At 35.1% G+C, this 15485-nt stretch overlaps 1 protein-coding gene across 1 annotated transcript; it reads left to right on the top strand.

Moving 5' to 3' along the window:
• The first annotated feature begins 6532 nt into the window (after positions 1 to 6532).
• Positions 6533 to 6926, top strand: LOC110789589 (14-3-3-like protein). The gene has a single exon (XM_021994287.2). The coding sequence runs from the start codon at positions 6533 to 6535 to the stop codon at positions 6815 to 6817; it is 285 nt and encodes a 94-aa protein (XP_021849979.2). The 3' UTR covers positions 6818 to 6926.
• Positions 6927 to 15485: the final 8559 nt, after the last annotated feature.

Below are 15485 nucleotides of genomic sequence, written 5' to 3'. Positions count from 1 at the left end.
ACTAAAAGACCATGAAAATAGGGCTACCAAGTCTATGGGATTATATTGTCATCATAACTTACGTTTTATTGCCTGAATTCATGTTTTGCACCATGAAAATAGGTTGTAGCTCATGATCAAGTTATCCTTTCTAGCTCGATAGAGTAGTTAGGTGCCTTAGATGACTATCCACTAATTTATTCCCTAACATTGCTTCTAATCCTCATGCTTTTGAACCGTTCATGATTAAATTGAGTGGTGTTACCCGTATCTTAGTCTCTCTTAATTGAATTTTCATCCTTTAATTATCTTAGTTTGTCCTAATTAGTGTAGAACTCTTAACAAATCAAAGCACCCCCGACTTGACTTAGCTATTATATTCGATAGCATTTGGTGGTTGATTCATAGCCTCTCTTGGGTTCGACCCTTTCTTACCCTTTCTACTTAGTTAGGAAGACCGAGTTAGGTTATTATTTGATAGGTTGGCGATGCTCTATCAGTCGGGCCCAAAACTCTTCTTTCAGTTTCATGAAGACATAGGCAATGGCACAAAAGAGTGCAAGAGCCTGAAGCGATCTTTAGACTGTATAGTGACAAAGGGACTCTTGAAGAATTACATGAGTAAAACTATTGGTGGCACAGGAAAGAAATTTATAAGAAAAATAAATCTCCCCACTTCAAAAGGCGATGACAATCACACGGACGGGGACTTATTTGCAGTGATTCAGGCGGCTTAGCTTCAGGAGGATCTACTATGAGAGGGTAGAAAGACTATGCCAAAACGCTGGGTGCATACACCTATTTGTGTCTCCCCTTAGGGCCGATGAAGAAACCATTAGCCTACCTTCAAGGTTGGTGCAAATTTGAGCGGAAGCCTCAATTGCTATGATTCAATGAACTTATTCCAAGTCCAACTATCCAAGATCCAATTTCAAGGTCTGTTTCCATCCCGAAACATAGTACAAAATTCAATTCCAAAATACAAATTCAAAATCCAAACACAATATCTCAAAAAGGATGTACGATCGGTCTCCGAGGCATGTTTCCATTCAAATCCCATTAAGTAATCCAAAATCCGGTACCGACCCACAAAACCGAGTATTCCGGGCACTATCCTGCAAAACTAAGCAAAAATAGTATAAAATGCCTTAAAAACGTCGCTTTCAATACAAAATACAAGCCTTATTCTCTAAGAAAATAATACAAAGCATCTTACCTACCATACAAAAAAGGACGGTTGCCCTTTGGGTGCCAGCACGCCTAAAGGACAACCGACAACGTCCTTCTGCCACCAAGTTCAATGCCTAGCGCTAACTAGACCTGGCGTCCAGCGCAACCTGACGCCTGGCATCGGGCCTCGCTGGCATTTTCCTGCCTATTTACCTAAACCCCCCCCACCCCCTCCCCCATTCGTACACAAACAGGAGGAGAAAAACATAACAGAAACACATTGTCGTAATGTTGAAATAATTCTCTCATAATACAAATCATTCAAAAACACAATTCTCCTATAAATCTCAAGTTCTAAACATCAAAGAAATTGGGGAAAATTCTTGGAAGCACCATCCTAGAAAAAGTAGATAATATGAGGCCCTAAATCTTTAAATTCTACTACTTTCTATGCTTCTAATCTTCAAATTTCAAGTAATCCCATGATGCTTAGTGAGTTCATAACTCACCTAAACTAGGAAAATACAAAAATAAGTAACTTTAAGGATTTGATACTTGAATCTCCCCTTAAATGATCATCCATACCCCCTTTACAAGTTCAAATTTCTAATATTCAATGTTTGTTTTAAAAAAACATGATTAGTAAATGAGGTTTTCACTTTTGAAAATAGTCTTTACAACAATCATCATACAAGTTTTACAAAAACCCTAACTCTATGAAAGTTCAAGGATGTTTGAAGAAGTGAAATTCATTCTTCAAACTATAACTCATGAACTCCAAAATTTCATGTTCAAAATACAATTTCAATATTCAAAGTTCAATGATGTTCAAATGAGAGCAAGTTCTCTTTAAATTAGAACAAGTTCAAATCTTGGAGCATGTCAAAGTTGAGATCTTTTAAGAATAAAAGTTATAATATTTGAATATCTAGCCTCCTCATTTCAATATTCAAGTTCTATATGCAACTTCTAATTTCAATTTTAAAGTTTACAATCGATGATACTTTTTAATGAGCAACCTCATTTTAAAGTTAGATTCTTACAAGTTGAATCCATGGGAAACTAAGTAATAATTGAACTAGAGTTTCTCGTTTGGATTTCCAACATCACATCTTTAAAGTTCTATTATTGAAATTTCAATTATTTATGCTTTACTTGCTTATTTAATTGCTCATTTCGATATTGCACCTTTACAATTTTGCACCTTTCCTATTCATTCCATTTTTTACACCTAGTCTATTCTAGATGGTATATAATCTTTACTTTATTGCACCCTATTTCTATTGTTATGACTTGCCTTCCATGTTTATTTCTTTCATCGCCTAACATGCTAAATCAACAAAATACAAAAGTTCAATCACGCTTAACAAAGATAATTCTTGGACAACCGGCCTAGGTTCCTTTAATTTTACTTAAAGCGAAGTGATCACATACAAATTAGAAATTCGATGTTTCAATTGTGGATCATTATTTTTGTGGTTCAATTTGTATCCGAGCTAGATTTATGTCTCAGTAACTCTGTTTCATTGTTTGCTTGAGGGTTGGGTTGGTCTTACCATGGTTTTATGAAAGTCATGTGCGCCTTGTTTCTCTATCGTTGGTTTAGTGTTGCTTAGGGACAAGCAACATTCTAGCTTGGGGAAATTTGATGAGTCATATTTGTATAGGGTATTTTAGGCGCATTTAGGTTGCATTATTAGGCATTTATATCATTTTAATTGCATTTAGGGTCACGTTTGCATAAGTTATCGTTGTTGTACTCTACTACGCCCCGTTTGTGTTTTTCTTTAATGTTTCAGGTGATTTTACCGTCATTTGGATGCTTTCGGAGTGTTCTAAGTTGACTTGGATGATGAACGGATGGGATTTTAACTTGAGGATCATTACATGTCTCTAGGGATAATTTTGAGTCAACAACGAATCTAAACGTTATTTTTCTAAGCATCAAAACGAACAAGCGTTCACTCTTTTGATAATATATCAAGTTATACATGTCGGAACCCGAGACGATTTTGATTGGGCTAGAAAGTAGGCTTAAAGAGCTTTCCAACGATAGGTCACACATCCCTATGGGCATTGTAGAACAAAAATTATGACATAAACAAGGTGACTCGACTATCCGATTCGCCCGCAGCCCGCAACGCTGGCCCGACTCCTCTCCTTAGGCGCGAAAACTAGCGACCGACCAGCGGACCCATTGGTTTCTGTGCCCATCTGAATCCGCGCGGATCCGTTGCGTCCCTTCTCGTGATCGTTCAATTAAATCGTAACTTATGTAATTATTATTATTTCCTATTTTGTTTAGAATTTAGGAAGCATATAAATACTTTAAGGGAATCAATTTACTTCCCATATGCTTTTATTTTCCCCCTATCATTTTTCACGTCATTTTCTATTCTTCTCTCTTCCATTGTTGAACCCCAGCTTTTCAATATTTCAATTCATCAATCTAGAGGTAATTCAAGAATTGTTTTTGCTTTAATTCATTATTATTGTTTTCGTTCCTTAGATTAATTTGTCCTTTAATTATGAAATTCATGATTATTATTTCTTTCATGTTTGTTAATTCAATTATGAGCGAGTAGTCGTTTTCTAGGGCTAAGTAAGGGAAGTCATGTTTATACCATGATTGTTATGCATTAAAGTTTGTAAATTTATAGATTATATTATGTTTGAGTAATTTCAATTGAATTGCTTTTAATTGTTGATTCATGTAATTGGCCAGTATCGTGGATTGATTATCTAGCTAAAAGGAATTAGAAACGAAAGATCATATTCTTAGAGGCTTGGTGCAATTGACAATTCTGATTATGTTAGCGACCGTACTGCATACGTTGGATTGAAAGTGTTAAGTCCCGACCATAGGATTAACATATACTTTAATTACTCGGCCTAGTTTATTCATTTTCGGATTGATCTGCGTTTTTGGATTGGTATAAGCATGGTGAACCGAACATACGCCCTATACCTTTAATTCATTGATAAATTACGCATTTATATTATTTCTTTAGTTTTGTTAGTTAATAATCAAAATCACATTTTGTTTATTGAAATAGTTTATATAATTGGGCAAAAACTAATAGAACTTGTATCCCTGTGGGATAGACCCGTATTTGCTAAGTATCTGCTAACAACAGACGTCGTGTATTTGCGGTATTACTTTTTAATTCATCACTAGTCCATTATAGGTGGTGATGTATAATCTTTACATTCTTGCACTCTATTTTCTATGGTGATGCTTGCTTTGCTTGATTATTGCTTTCATCACCCAACATGCTAAATCATAAATTTACAAGTTCTAATCACGCTTATCGGAGATAGTTTTTGGAGAACCGGACTAGGTTCCCAAATTTTGAATTAAAGCAAAGTGGCCACATACAAATTAGCAATTTCAATGTTCTAAAATGCATTCTCACCAACCTAAACTTAGTGTCATGATTAGCATTATGCACGAAAATGATCCTTGTCTTGTTTGAACCAACTCGTCAAATCTCCCAAAATAAGTGTCTCGATCCCTTACCCGAGTTTCAATACGGTTTCAAGTCCTAGTCTTATCCTGAGTCATTTGGTCTTTCCAAACCAGACCCATAGTGTTTAGTGGAGACTCCGTCAGAACCCCATATTCAGTAGCTCTATGGGCAATTTCTAACGTATTTTGCGTAATTTGGTTTTTGATTTTTGAAATGATCAAACCAATTAAAGTCACTAGTTCGACTGTGGAATTTGGCTCCCTCTTTGTGGGTGGGATTGTCGAAAATCAAGTTAAATCCAGAGGTCGGACTTTTCGATAAATTGGCCAAGTTTAGGTTCTTGGCATGTTCGAAATGGGATGTGTCAAGCACCCATAACTTACATTACAAAAATTCGAATATACAAGTATACAAAAAACGAGAGAAATCTAAGCCTTTAAAATTAGCCCTCTATAATGTGGGGATCATGACATGCAAAAAATAGGAAGTGTATCTTTTAATTACATACGGTCATTATGGGAAGTGTATCTTTTAATTATATACGGACGAAGTAATATATAACCATGCACCAACTTATCACATAAAACTCAATGAAAACATGGGTACGACAATTAAACTGGGACGGAGGAGTAACACAAGTTTTGTTTTAACTTTTGTTATTTTCATTATTTCATAATAATTTTTATTATTATCAACCACTAAATTCATTTATAACGACATATTATTTATAAACTAATCCGAGTGGTTGGTCTTAAATACTAGTTACTTTCCTAATCTAGTAAACCATATCTTTTATAAATCACTAAAAAAAATATTTTTATATTTCTCCATATCTCGTGTCTCGTCTTTTCGATCATAGATTAGTAGAAATCCTTAAACAACTTATCACATAAAATTACGTGAAAACATGGGTACGGAAATTAAACTGGGACGGAAGGAGTAACACAAGTTTTGTTTTAACTTTTGTTATTTTCATTATTTTATAATTATTTTTATTATTATCAACCATAAAATTCATTTATAACGACATATATTATTTATAAAGTAATCCGAGTGGTTGGTGTCAAATACTAGTTACTTTCTAATCTAGTAAACCATGTTTTTTATTAATCACTAAAAAATATTTTTATATTTCACTTTATCTCGTGTCTCGTCTTTTCGATCATAGATTAGTAGAAACCGATGTCTTTTCTAACTCCTTGACCCGGTGTGATTTCTATGATAAACCAGCTATATGGTATTAGAGCATATAGTTGTTCTAGATAGTGTCTTTCCTAATCTAGTAAACCATATATTTTTTTTATTAATCACTAAAAAATATACGGATATTTCATGAAATACCCCCGAGTTTTCAGAAAATTCATCAAATGTCCTCAAGTTTCAATAATACATAAAAATACCCCTATTTCAAAACTTAATACACCACATACCCTTGATGACGTCATCAGCCCTTAATCAACTCAATTAACCCATTAACCCAACTTTTAACCCATTAACCCAATTTTTTTTTTCGAATTTTCCTTTTTTTCTCTTCCCCCCTTCTTCTTCCCTGCAAATGCCCTTCTTCTTCGCTGCAAATGCTTTCCCCTTCTTCTTCCCTGCAAATGCTTTCCCTTTCCTCCGCAACCACCGCCACAACCTCGCCATTGCAGAAATCAGAACCCTAAATCATTCGCAGAAATTCATTCTACATACGCGGTAAGTTCTTCAATTCAAAGGCAAAATCAAATTGAAGTTTCAAAAAATCGAACTATCCCCTTTTCCTAAATGGAAGAATTGGGCGACAACGGAAAACCCAGGAAACTCGTCGCCACTACCTCTCTCCAAAACAACAACCAACAATGGCGTCCTCAGCTCTGGAAGAGAGCGTTTACATAGCGAAACTCGCATAACAATTGGAGCTTTACGAGGAGATGGTTGAGTTCATGGAGAAGGTGGTTACCGCGGCTTCGGAAGGGGAGGAGCTCACGGTGGAGGAGCGAAACCTCCTCTCCGTCGCCTACAAAAATGTCATCGGAGCTCGTCGTTTGATCGAGCAGAAGGAGGAGAGTCACGGCAACGAAAACCACATCTCTGTCGTTCGCGACTACAGATCTCGCATCGAGAAGGAGCTCTCTGACATTTGCGATGGAATCTTGAAGCTTCCAGATACTAAGCTTGTTTCTGCTGCAAGTTCCGGTGATTCCAAGGTGTTGTAGGGGAGGTGGGAAGGAGACGAGAATGGCAGTGAGCAAGGGGGGCAGCCATGAAAAAACCATCTCTCTCGCCGGAAAATCAAAATCCGGTAGAATCCTTGAGGTGGGTTAATGGAAGAAGGAAGGGGAGAGAGAAAAAAAAGGGTGGGTGAAGTGTGGGTCAATGGGTTAATGGGGATTAGGGGGTAATTAGGGATTAGGGAGGTTAATTAGGAATTAAGTGGGTAATTAGATCGTAATTGGTTGATTATGAGGATGATGATGTCATGAAAGGATATTTGGGGTATTAAGTCATTTGTGAGGGGTATTTTATGTATTTCTGAAACTTGATGGGCGTTTGGTGAATTACGCTAAAATTCGGGGGTATTTCATGAAATATCCGAAAAATATATTTATATTTCTTTATATCTCGTGTCTCGTCTTTACGATCATAGATTAGTATACTAGAATGGCCTAAACTACTTTGTACACGGTAAGAAACCTGAAAACTCGATATAAACTGAAAAAAACCGATTCATTATGAACCAAGATGATATTGACTCTAACTCCTGACCCAAATTTGACTCGAGCCAACCGTCAAAAACCGAATCTACAACCTTTTAAAAGTGTAGAGTTGAACTTCACTATTCATGCAATAGTCCCCTGACTATTTTACCCCCATCTATATCTCTTTACTACTCATTTGCCCTTTTTCCCAGATCATGCCACTTGCGTCCCTTCTCCCTCTTCAGTCTTCACTGCTTCCCCCTTTTTTTTAGGGTTTTTCCCTTTCCTTCTCGCCCTTTGGATGCCTCCTTCACTGATCTTCCCTTCCCAGTTTCTTTTTCAACGTTATTCATTTGATTCTCAAAGGTGAGTATCTCTCTTTTATTTTCTTTGTTATTCGTTTGATTCTCAAAGGTGAGTATCTCTCTTTTATTTTCTTTGTGAAATCTTACTCCGAATTTTCAAAATGGTAGATCTAATTGTGGAAGTAATTACGTACCCTATTTCGTTGCTTTTTAGTTTAATTGGGTGTTTGAATTTGCAGGGTTTAATTGAGGGTTTGGAATCAAAGGATTTGATTAAGGTATACGGAAATTCATGAATCGGTGATCCATCTCTCCACTCGCGATTATCGATTCTTTTTTATAATTCACAGTGATCTTGGTGAAATAAAAATAGGATCGTTGAAAAGCGAGGAAGAAATTGGAGTGATTGAAGCGAAAGAATCAAATGAAGCTATAATTTACATCAATGGTGTTCGGAAAGTAATTCCTGATGGTTTAGCTCACCTGACCCTCCTTCCTTTAATATCTTCGAGGTACTTTGATTATTATTATTTCTCCTTAATTTCTATTTTTAATTTGTGGTTTTATTTGTTTTTTATTTTACTGGGTTGAAAATATTGTTTTCTTATGAATTTTTTTGAGGCTACGGTTTTCAATTTTAACCCCACTTGATGATTTTGCTGAATTGTGTGGCTACAAATTGAAAATTTGGAAATTGCCTATTTATTGATTTTGGATGAATTATTTAGGTTTTTATTTTTATTTGAGTTTGTAGAATTATGCTCTTTTATTGAATTTTTTGATTCGCCTTTCTTCTCCTGGAATCTGATAGAATTTGGAACTAGGGTTTGTTACTGTGTTTTAATTTTTCCTGGTTTTTCCAATAACTTTTGTTCAGTTTGCAATGTTCCTACGGTAAATGTCAGTCTTGATGATGATTTGATTCTATTGAACTCCAATGAATTTCGTGATAATGACTTTACTGAACATTATTGAATATAGGAAGCCTGATGAAGTCATGATGTTCTTTGATTAGTGGAGTAGTTCATTCTTACAAGTGAATGTCTGGTTCCTCATTTAACTTATTTCCGCCTCTTATTCGATTTTGAAGTTATAATACATTTACACTATCTCTGAATTTAATATAATACTTAATGGTTTAGTACGGAGTAGATCATGGTAGTGATGCCGGGTGTAGAATTATGGCATCTAAATTGTCCATGTACTCTAAATCGGTCAAGGACATGGCTGTAATATCTCTATCCTCGTTATTACTTTGATTTGAACTTGGAGTAATGATGCAAGATTCCATTGTACACCCTTAATTCAAGGTGAAAATGATCAATTGGGGACAAGTTGTCCTTCGGTATTGGATGAATTTTTACCTTATTTTACTTAGAAGGCTGAGTTCAAGTGTAATAAAAACATTTTTTGTATTGGTCTATGCAAACATGACACAATTGATATTGGTTACTGCACAACTTTCAATATTTTTATGAAGCATTCTTGTGATTTTGCTCTGTAATATACTTTTATCTTCTGATTAATAGCTCTTATGTTTGTTTACCTTTTTTTCGCAGTGCGGAAATAGATGGAACTTATGGTGATTCAGAGGGCCCCAAGGAGAACAACTCAAAACAGAGGTATGCTTTAAGTTCTCTTTCGTGTTTTGTAGATTTAGCATCCTTAGATTTCTTTGATTGATTGTTTACAGTTGCTGATTTTTTGGAAAATAGTTAAACAGAGTTGATTGACTGGGAACACTATACAAAAAGTGCTAAGTTGTTGATAATGGATGGATTTAACTGGCAAATTAAACCTTTGTCCTTGGGTTGTGAGAGATTGTAGCTTTGTTGATTTGCAAGACATTAATAGTAGGATAATAATAAATTGAGTATCAAATTCCTTATTGAGGTAGGGGAGTGATATAAAGTTATACACAATCCGGAGTATATTGCTTGCCCTGTATAGTATATTCAATTTGTTTCCCTATGAACTCATTGTGTTTATCTACCGAGGAAATGTTGTTGTAGTGAGTTATTAACGGAGTGCTGTATAGTATATTCAATTTGTCTTGCATGCACGTCATACACAAGGGAACTGGTCTAAGCATAGAAATTTCATGTTATCAGGGACATTTCGAGCTGATAAATTGGTATATGCAGCACCTAAGAACTAAAGAGTTGGTTTGTTCTCTTCCCTATTCATGTCCTGCATTGTTTTCAAGATTTTATTTCTCACCAAAGACTATGTAACTGACCTGCCTACTTTTTATTTTATCTTCTATGCAGGATGCTCATTCGAGCTTCTCACTGATCATCCTAGGCTTTCTTCTCGCGCAGAGACATCTTAATCAAGAGGTGTATTTTCTAATTTTGTTTGCATTTTAGTAATTTTGATATCTACGGTTGGGGTTTGTATCTATTTGCTTTTTCATCGCCCATTCTCTACTCCCTCGTCCTCTTTAAGTATGTCTCCTGCATTTTCGATTTGAATTGGATTTTAACTTTTTTTTTTCTTGTAAAAAATTGACAGTGAGAGTACAATGTTCACAATACAGCAATTCTCGAGCGCAAGAAGTCGCTGAATTGGTTAGTCGTTAATGAATCAGCTACTGATATGCATCCTGATACCATGAGAACGCTTCAACACTTTTGCGGTGATACTTTTCTAATCCAGGTATAATTTTAATGTGTTTATATTGTTATAGTTTTTGTTGTTCCTATAATTCTATCGTGAATTGTCTACCTGAGGGTTCCTTTTCTAATGTTGCAAGAACTAAAATAAATTAAGCATAACTAATTTTTGTTGTTTCTATAATTCTATTGTTAATTTATGATGGAAGAGTGTCGTAAGATCATTCAATAATACACTGGTGTGAATTTGAACCTTGAGTCATTTTGAGTTATTCCTTGTATTTGTATTGAATTTGTATCAGTTGTTCATATGGAATTTGTCTGACTTGTTAGTTTTTACCTATGACATGAAAAAGTGAAAAGCATTTGATACGTCATCAGTGTACAGAATCTGACAGGCGAGTTGTTGTTCCATGCATCACGTGCAAGGAAAAACAGTACTACGTTCGATGTATCAGACAATGGTAAGAAGCTACTGCAACGCGCTGTGCGTTTTGTTGCACTTACAAATTCGATTATTGTGCAACTATGTTTCTATTTTTTTAGCTGAGGTGTTTTCTTCGGTGAGTAGGTATCCTCGTGCTTCTGAAGTGGAACTTGCACAAGTCTGTCCCTTCTATCAAAAAATTGTGATTGTAATGAGAACAATTTGACTGAGCAAGCCTGTCCATGTATTGTTAGATTCTTATGTTTCTTTGAAGTTGAATAGGGTAGGATGACATACCTGGGTTGCTAATTGGAGATAGTGAGATACTTGGCATGTTTCCTTGATTTCTCCGAACAACTGAAAATTCTTAGAACTATGAGGTCAAACTGGTTTTTGTCTTGATGTTATCTACTCGTCAGTGTTCTTCTTAACCTCTTTGCTGCTTATTGTAGTGTGTAGGCTGTTTTTCTGTTTGGTAAAGAGTGATAAAGATAATAAGTTTTCCTGATAGTTTTCAAGTATGTTCCGTAACACTGCTGCAGTATTAATGTGAAGGTGAGAAGCTGTTTCCGAAGAAAACCCACATATATGACTGTTCATTGCAAAATCCTTTTCCTTTTGTTCAAGTGTGGATACATGTAAGATTGTAAACTATAGTGGATCACACAAATTTTCTTAATGTGAAATAAAGTGTCTGGGTATCATAGTTATTGATAGGCTTGGTAACTTTGTGTCAAGCTCATGTTATTACTGTTAAAATAGTATTGCAGTATGAATTTAAGTCCTACTTTTGGAAGCTATTAGTCTATTACACATGTAACATGAAATGTAGAGTGTGGATCTATGGTATTGGAGCAGTTTCAGAAAGTCATACTAATTTATATGTGAATATTCTTACAATGTCTTTGTTTATGTAGACGTTTTTTAAGGCTATATAGTACGGAGTATGAAATCTGGGTTCTGATGGTTTGTATGCTTTGGTTAGCAGAGATATGTTCAACAAATGGCAACTGGCAAGCCCAAATATGGTGGACGGGTAACTACGAGAAGGTTATGGAATTGTACAATGTCTTGAGGCTTAGCCGTAACTCCTTTCCTCTTCCAACTCCCCCAAGATCTGAAGAGGATAATAGCACTATGGTATGTTCGCTCGACTTATTGCTTAAATATCATGTTATTAATTCTAAATAAAATACTACATGTTGCAAGTTTTCAGTTGATTACTAGCTTTTGCCTATTAGTGCAAACATAATTAAAACTTTTCTTATAGATGTCACATCCTTTATTTCTGACTGTATTTAATTTAATGCCTTTGCCTATTACAATGTTTTTATTTCTGTACTTTAGAAAACATATTTGCAAAGATACATTTCAACCCAATGTACCCCATAGTAAAAAAGTGAGGTTACTTGTTATTCGCCACTAACTTGTACTTCTTAAGTCGTAACTCCTTGTTCCTTTGCCGGATATCGTTTTTTGTTACTGGCTTACTGCTTCTTGCCTTTTGTCTCTACGGTCTAGATCGACCACCCTAAAAAAATAGTGAGGTTATCAACTTAATGAATGAGTATAGATTACAATTACAATTACTTGTTGATCATCACCTTTTAATAAATAGATATAAGAGACTAACAGGCAAACAAAATCACCATTTGGTGGGTTGTGTTTTGTATTGGTAAATGTCTCCGATACATAATGAGTAGGATTAGCAAGAGCACCTGAAGTATTACTAATTGGTACTCATATTGTGTTTATTTTCTATCATTATGATGTCAACTTTTGCTTCAACACTACAAATTAAAAAATGGAGTCATCAATTAAGGACAATTCTGTCTAACATCAGTGGAGTCACTGCAAAGACAAAATTATCTTCAATGTATGAGTCACTAAGATCTACTATTGTCCATCAACAATGTCAGTGACATGAAGAAATGGGTAGAAGAGGATGAGCCATGAGTTTACATTACCATCTGAGCTTTTCCTGGTGGGCAAAGAAAGCTCAGACACGTTAGATTTATATAACTATATAAGTATTCTCATCTTCCTCTGTATATTTCAGAAATTTGCTAAAAGGTTGGTAAAAGTCATTATAGTTCTCCTAGGCAAAAAGACTAAAATAATTAATAGTGCAAGCCTCAAGTACTTCATTTGAGTTCTCCATGCTTAGTTTTACTTTGTGATTATTGAAGTCTAAGTGGTTAATCAGCAATTTTTTTAATATGAAATGCTAAAGGACTGAAGCCCGAAACTAATCATTCGACTTTGTCACGTATGAATTTCTTGAAAGGGCTTCTTTTGTGAGTAACATACGTACTCCAATTACACGAAGTCTTTTCTGAAACACTGATTGCTATTAAAGTTTGGCTTCATTAAATGTCTAAGATTACTCTTAACATTGAGATGGCAATGTATATAAATCTTAGCATCCTCCTTATTTCACTTGGTAGTTGAGATCCATGGATTACGTGGGTTTGCTGTTATAAAATATATTTATTTATTATAATTTGTTAACAGTGTGCTGAGTGTTGATAGATATTAGATATGTTCTTTTGTTGTGAATTGGTACTGCTTGAAACGACCAAATAAAGTTGATTCTTGACTATTTTAAAAAATGAGTTAGTTAATTTACACAAATGTTTATTTAATCAAGAACTTTCCCCCCTCAGTTTGTGTGTAGTTGGTCGTGTTTGTGTGGGAATAGAATTATGCACTTCACAACATTTTTTTCATTAATTAGTGGTTTATTATGATTCATATTAGAGGTTGTTGCGGATGTGTAGGATCAACATCTTCATTAGGTAAAGGTCTTCGTGTGTTTGTGATTAAAGCAGCCGACCAATTAGGTTTTCTCCTTTTGTTATCTGTTAAAATCGTTACTTTCGTTGTTCCTTACATTTAACCTTTCTCAGTTGATGTTTGTATAAAATAGTTGAATAAGGTTGTATTGATCTGTAGTAATATTGGTGTGACTGCTTCTGATGCGTGTTAGTTAATTAAAAGGTGAGAAATTGGGCTTCTATTTATCTTCTCATGCGTGTTTCTCTACTCTTCTGCTAATTGATTTTGATTTTTTTTATGGTGATGGAAACTATGGGTGTTTCATGCAAGTATGTGTAGACTACTCAAACTATTTGCCTACGTATGTCTTAGTCTCAAAAACCATTTCAAAGGGTACGTGAGTAATTTGAATAAGTTTCGCTCCTCAAAAAATACATTTATGTAGCATCCATGTAGCGGAAATAGGGAAAGCCTTTGAATTTTAATGCATTGGGCTGTGGTTTTCTGTATCTAAGCTTTTATGCCTTTGAAATAGTTCAGATAGTGATGGAGCTCTTTCTAAGGTACTGCATTGGGCTGTGGTTTTCTGTATCTAAGCTTTTATGTCTTATCTCTTTTGTTTTAATGTTCATAATTAAATAAACAGGACTCAAGTTGCTTATATGCTGGTGAAAGTGAAACGGAGCTTCATTCTGAGTTGTTGCACTCACTGCTGGAGTGCTGGTTCAAATGTGACCCTTCTTGCTGACAGGTGATCAGTCTATCAATATTGTGGATCATAGTTGCATGTTTCCATTTTTCTTTTCTGTTAATTCCTCCTACTTGATATAGTTGCTTCCTTCATTTCTTGGTGCATGAATCCTTGGTGAAGTAAATTCAGACAAGGCATGGTATACTCCTTTATGTCATATCTGTATGAGAGAGGTTGGTGCCAAAATTTTGGGCTTGGTGGTTACCTTGTCCATGATAGAGAGAATGAGAGATGATCTCATCACCTTTTATGTACTCCCTCCATTTCTTTTTGTTGTATCCGTTTTCATTTTAAGCGTTTCTTTTTGTTGTATCCGTTTCTATTTTTGGACATACATTTTATCCTAAAATACCCTTACATTTCTATCTAATTACCAAAATACCTAAAGATTCTACCCATATTCCCACCTAAATTTCCCCACCCCTATTATTTAATTCTTTTCCCTTCCCCATATACCCACTCTCTCACCCCCTTTATCACCCATCATTATCACTCCTCTCTCTTACCTTATTTCTTTATTATTTTCTCTCTTCTTTTTTTTATTATAATCTCTTACATACAATCATTTTTCTTACACCCAATCATCACACTTATACCAATACAAACCAAGATTCCAATTTTCTTAAAAACTCCCCACTTTCTGAAATGGATACATCAAAAAGAAATGGAGGGAGTATTATTTTCATGTTTTAGTCCTAGAAACTTTACTTTAATGTGTTCTGATTCTGTTGAGTTTATTTCATCATGCTTTAGCTTTGCAAGTTTTTGATACATGCAACATGCTTTTTTGTTTCTTCTATCTCTAGAAAGTAGTCTGTATCTTTGTGATACTCTTTGCTAAAGTTTGAAGAGTGTCTTATTGATGGCTTCAATATATTGATCTTGATCTCTTGGTTGCAGTTTGAAAATGGCCAAAAAAATACTTTTAAGTCTGTTTTAGGTGGAAACATTGTTGCTGCTAGCTACCGAAGTTGATTGTTTGAGGCTTTTTTCCAAGAGTGGACTGGTTTTTTCCAAAAGAACCAGTTTTGTGATCTTATCTGACTTCCATATTGCTGAAACAAGTCTAATATTAAGACATGGGGTGTATTTTCACATGTACACAAACTCTAGCAGATGACCCTTTTGTTGTTGATCATATTTCCACATGTATGATGCATATTGTGAAAAGTTTGTTGTGGAGGTGTTCTAAATTTGTTTAACCTTGTATATATCACTGTTTGATATTCAAGCCTCCCTGACACAAATATGTCCTCGAAGTTATATCGTATCATACACAATAGCTTGGTACGTATGCAATACAAGTATA

Source organism: Spinacia oleracea, chromosome 6 (genome assembly GCF_020520425.1).
Source record: "Spinacia oleracea cultivar Varoflay chromosome 6, BTI_SOV_V1, whole genome shotgun sequence".
Classification (NCBI taxonomy): domain Eukaryota; kingdom Viridiplantae; phylum Streptophyta; class Magnoliopsida; order Caryophyllales; family Amaranthaceae; genus Spinacia; species Spinacia oleracea.
This window is presented reverse-complemented; position numbering and strand designations above follow the sequence as displayed.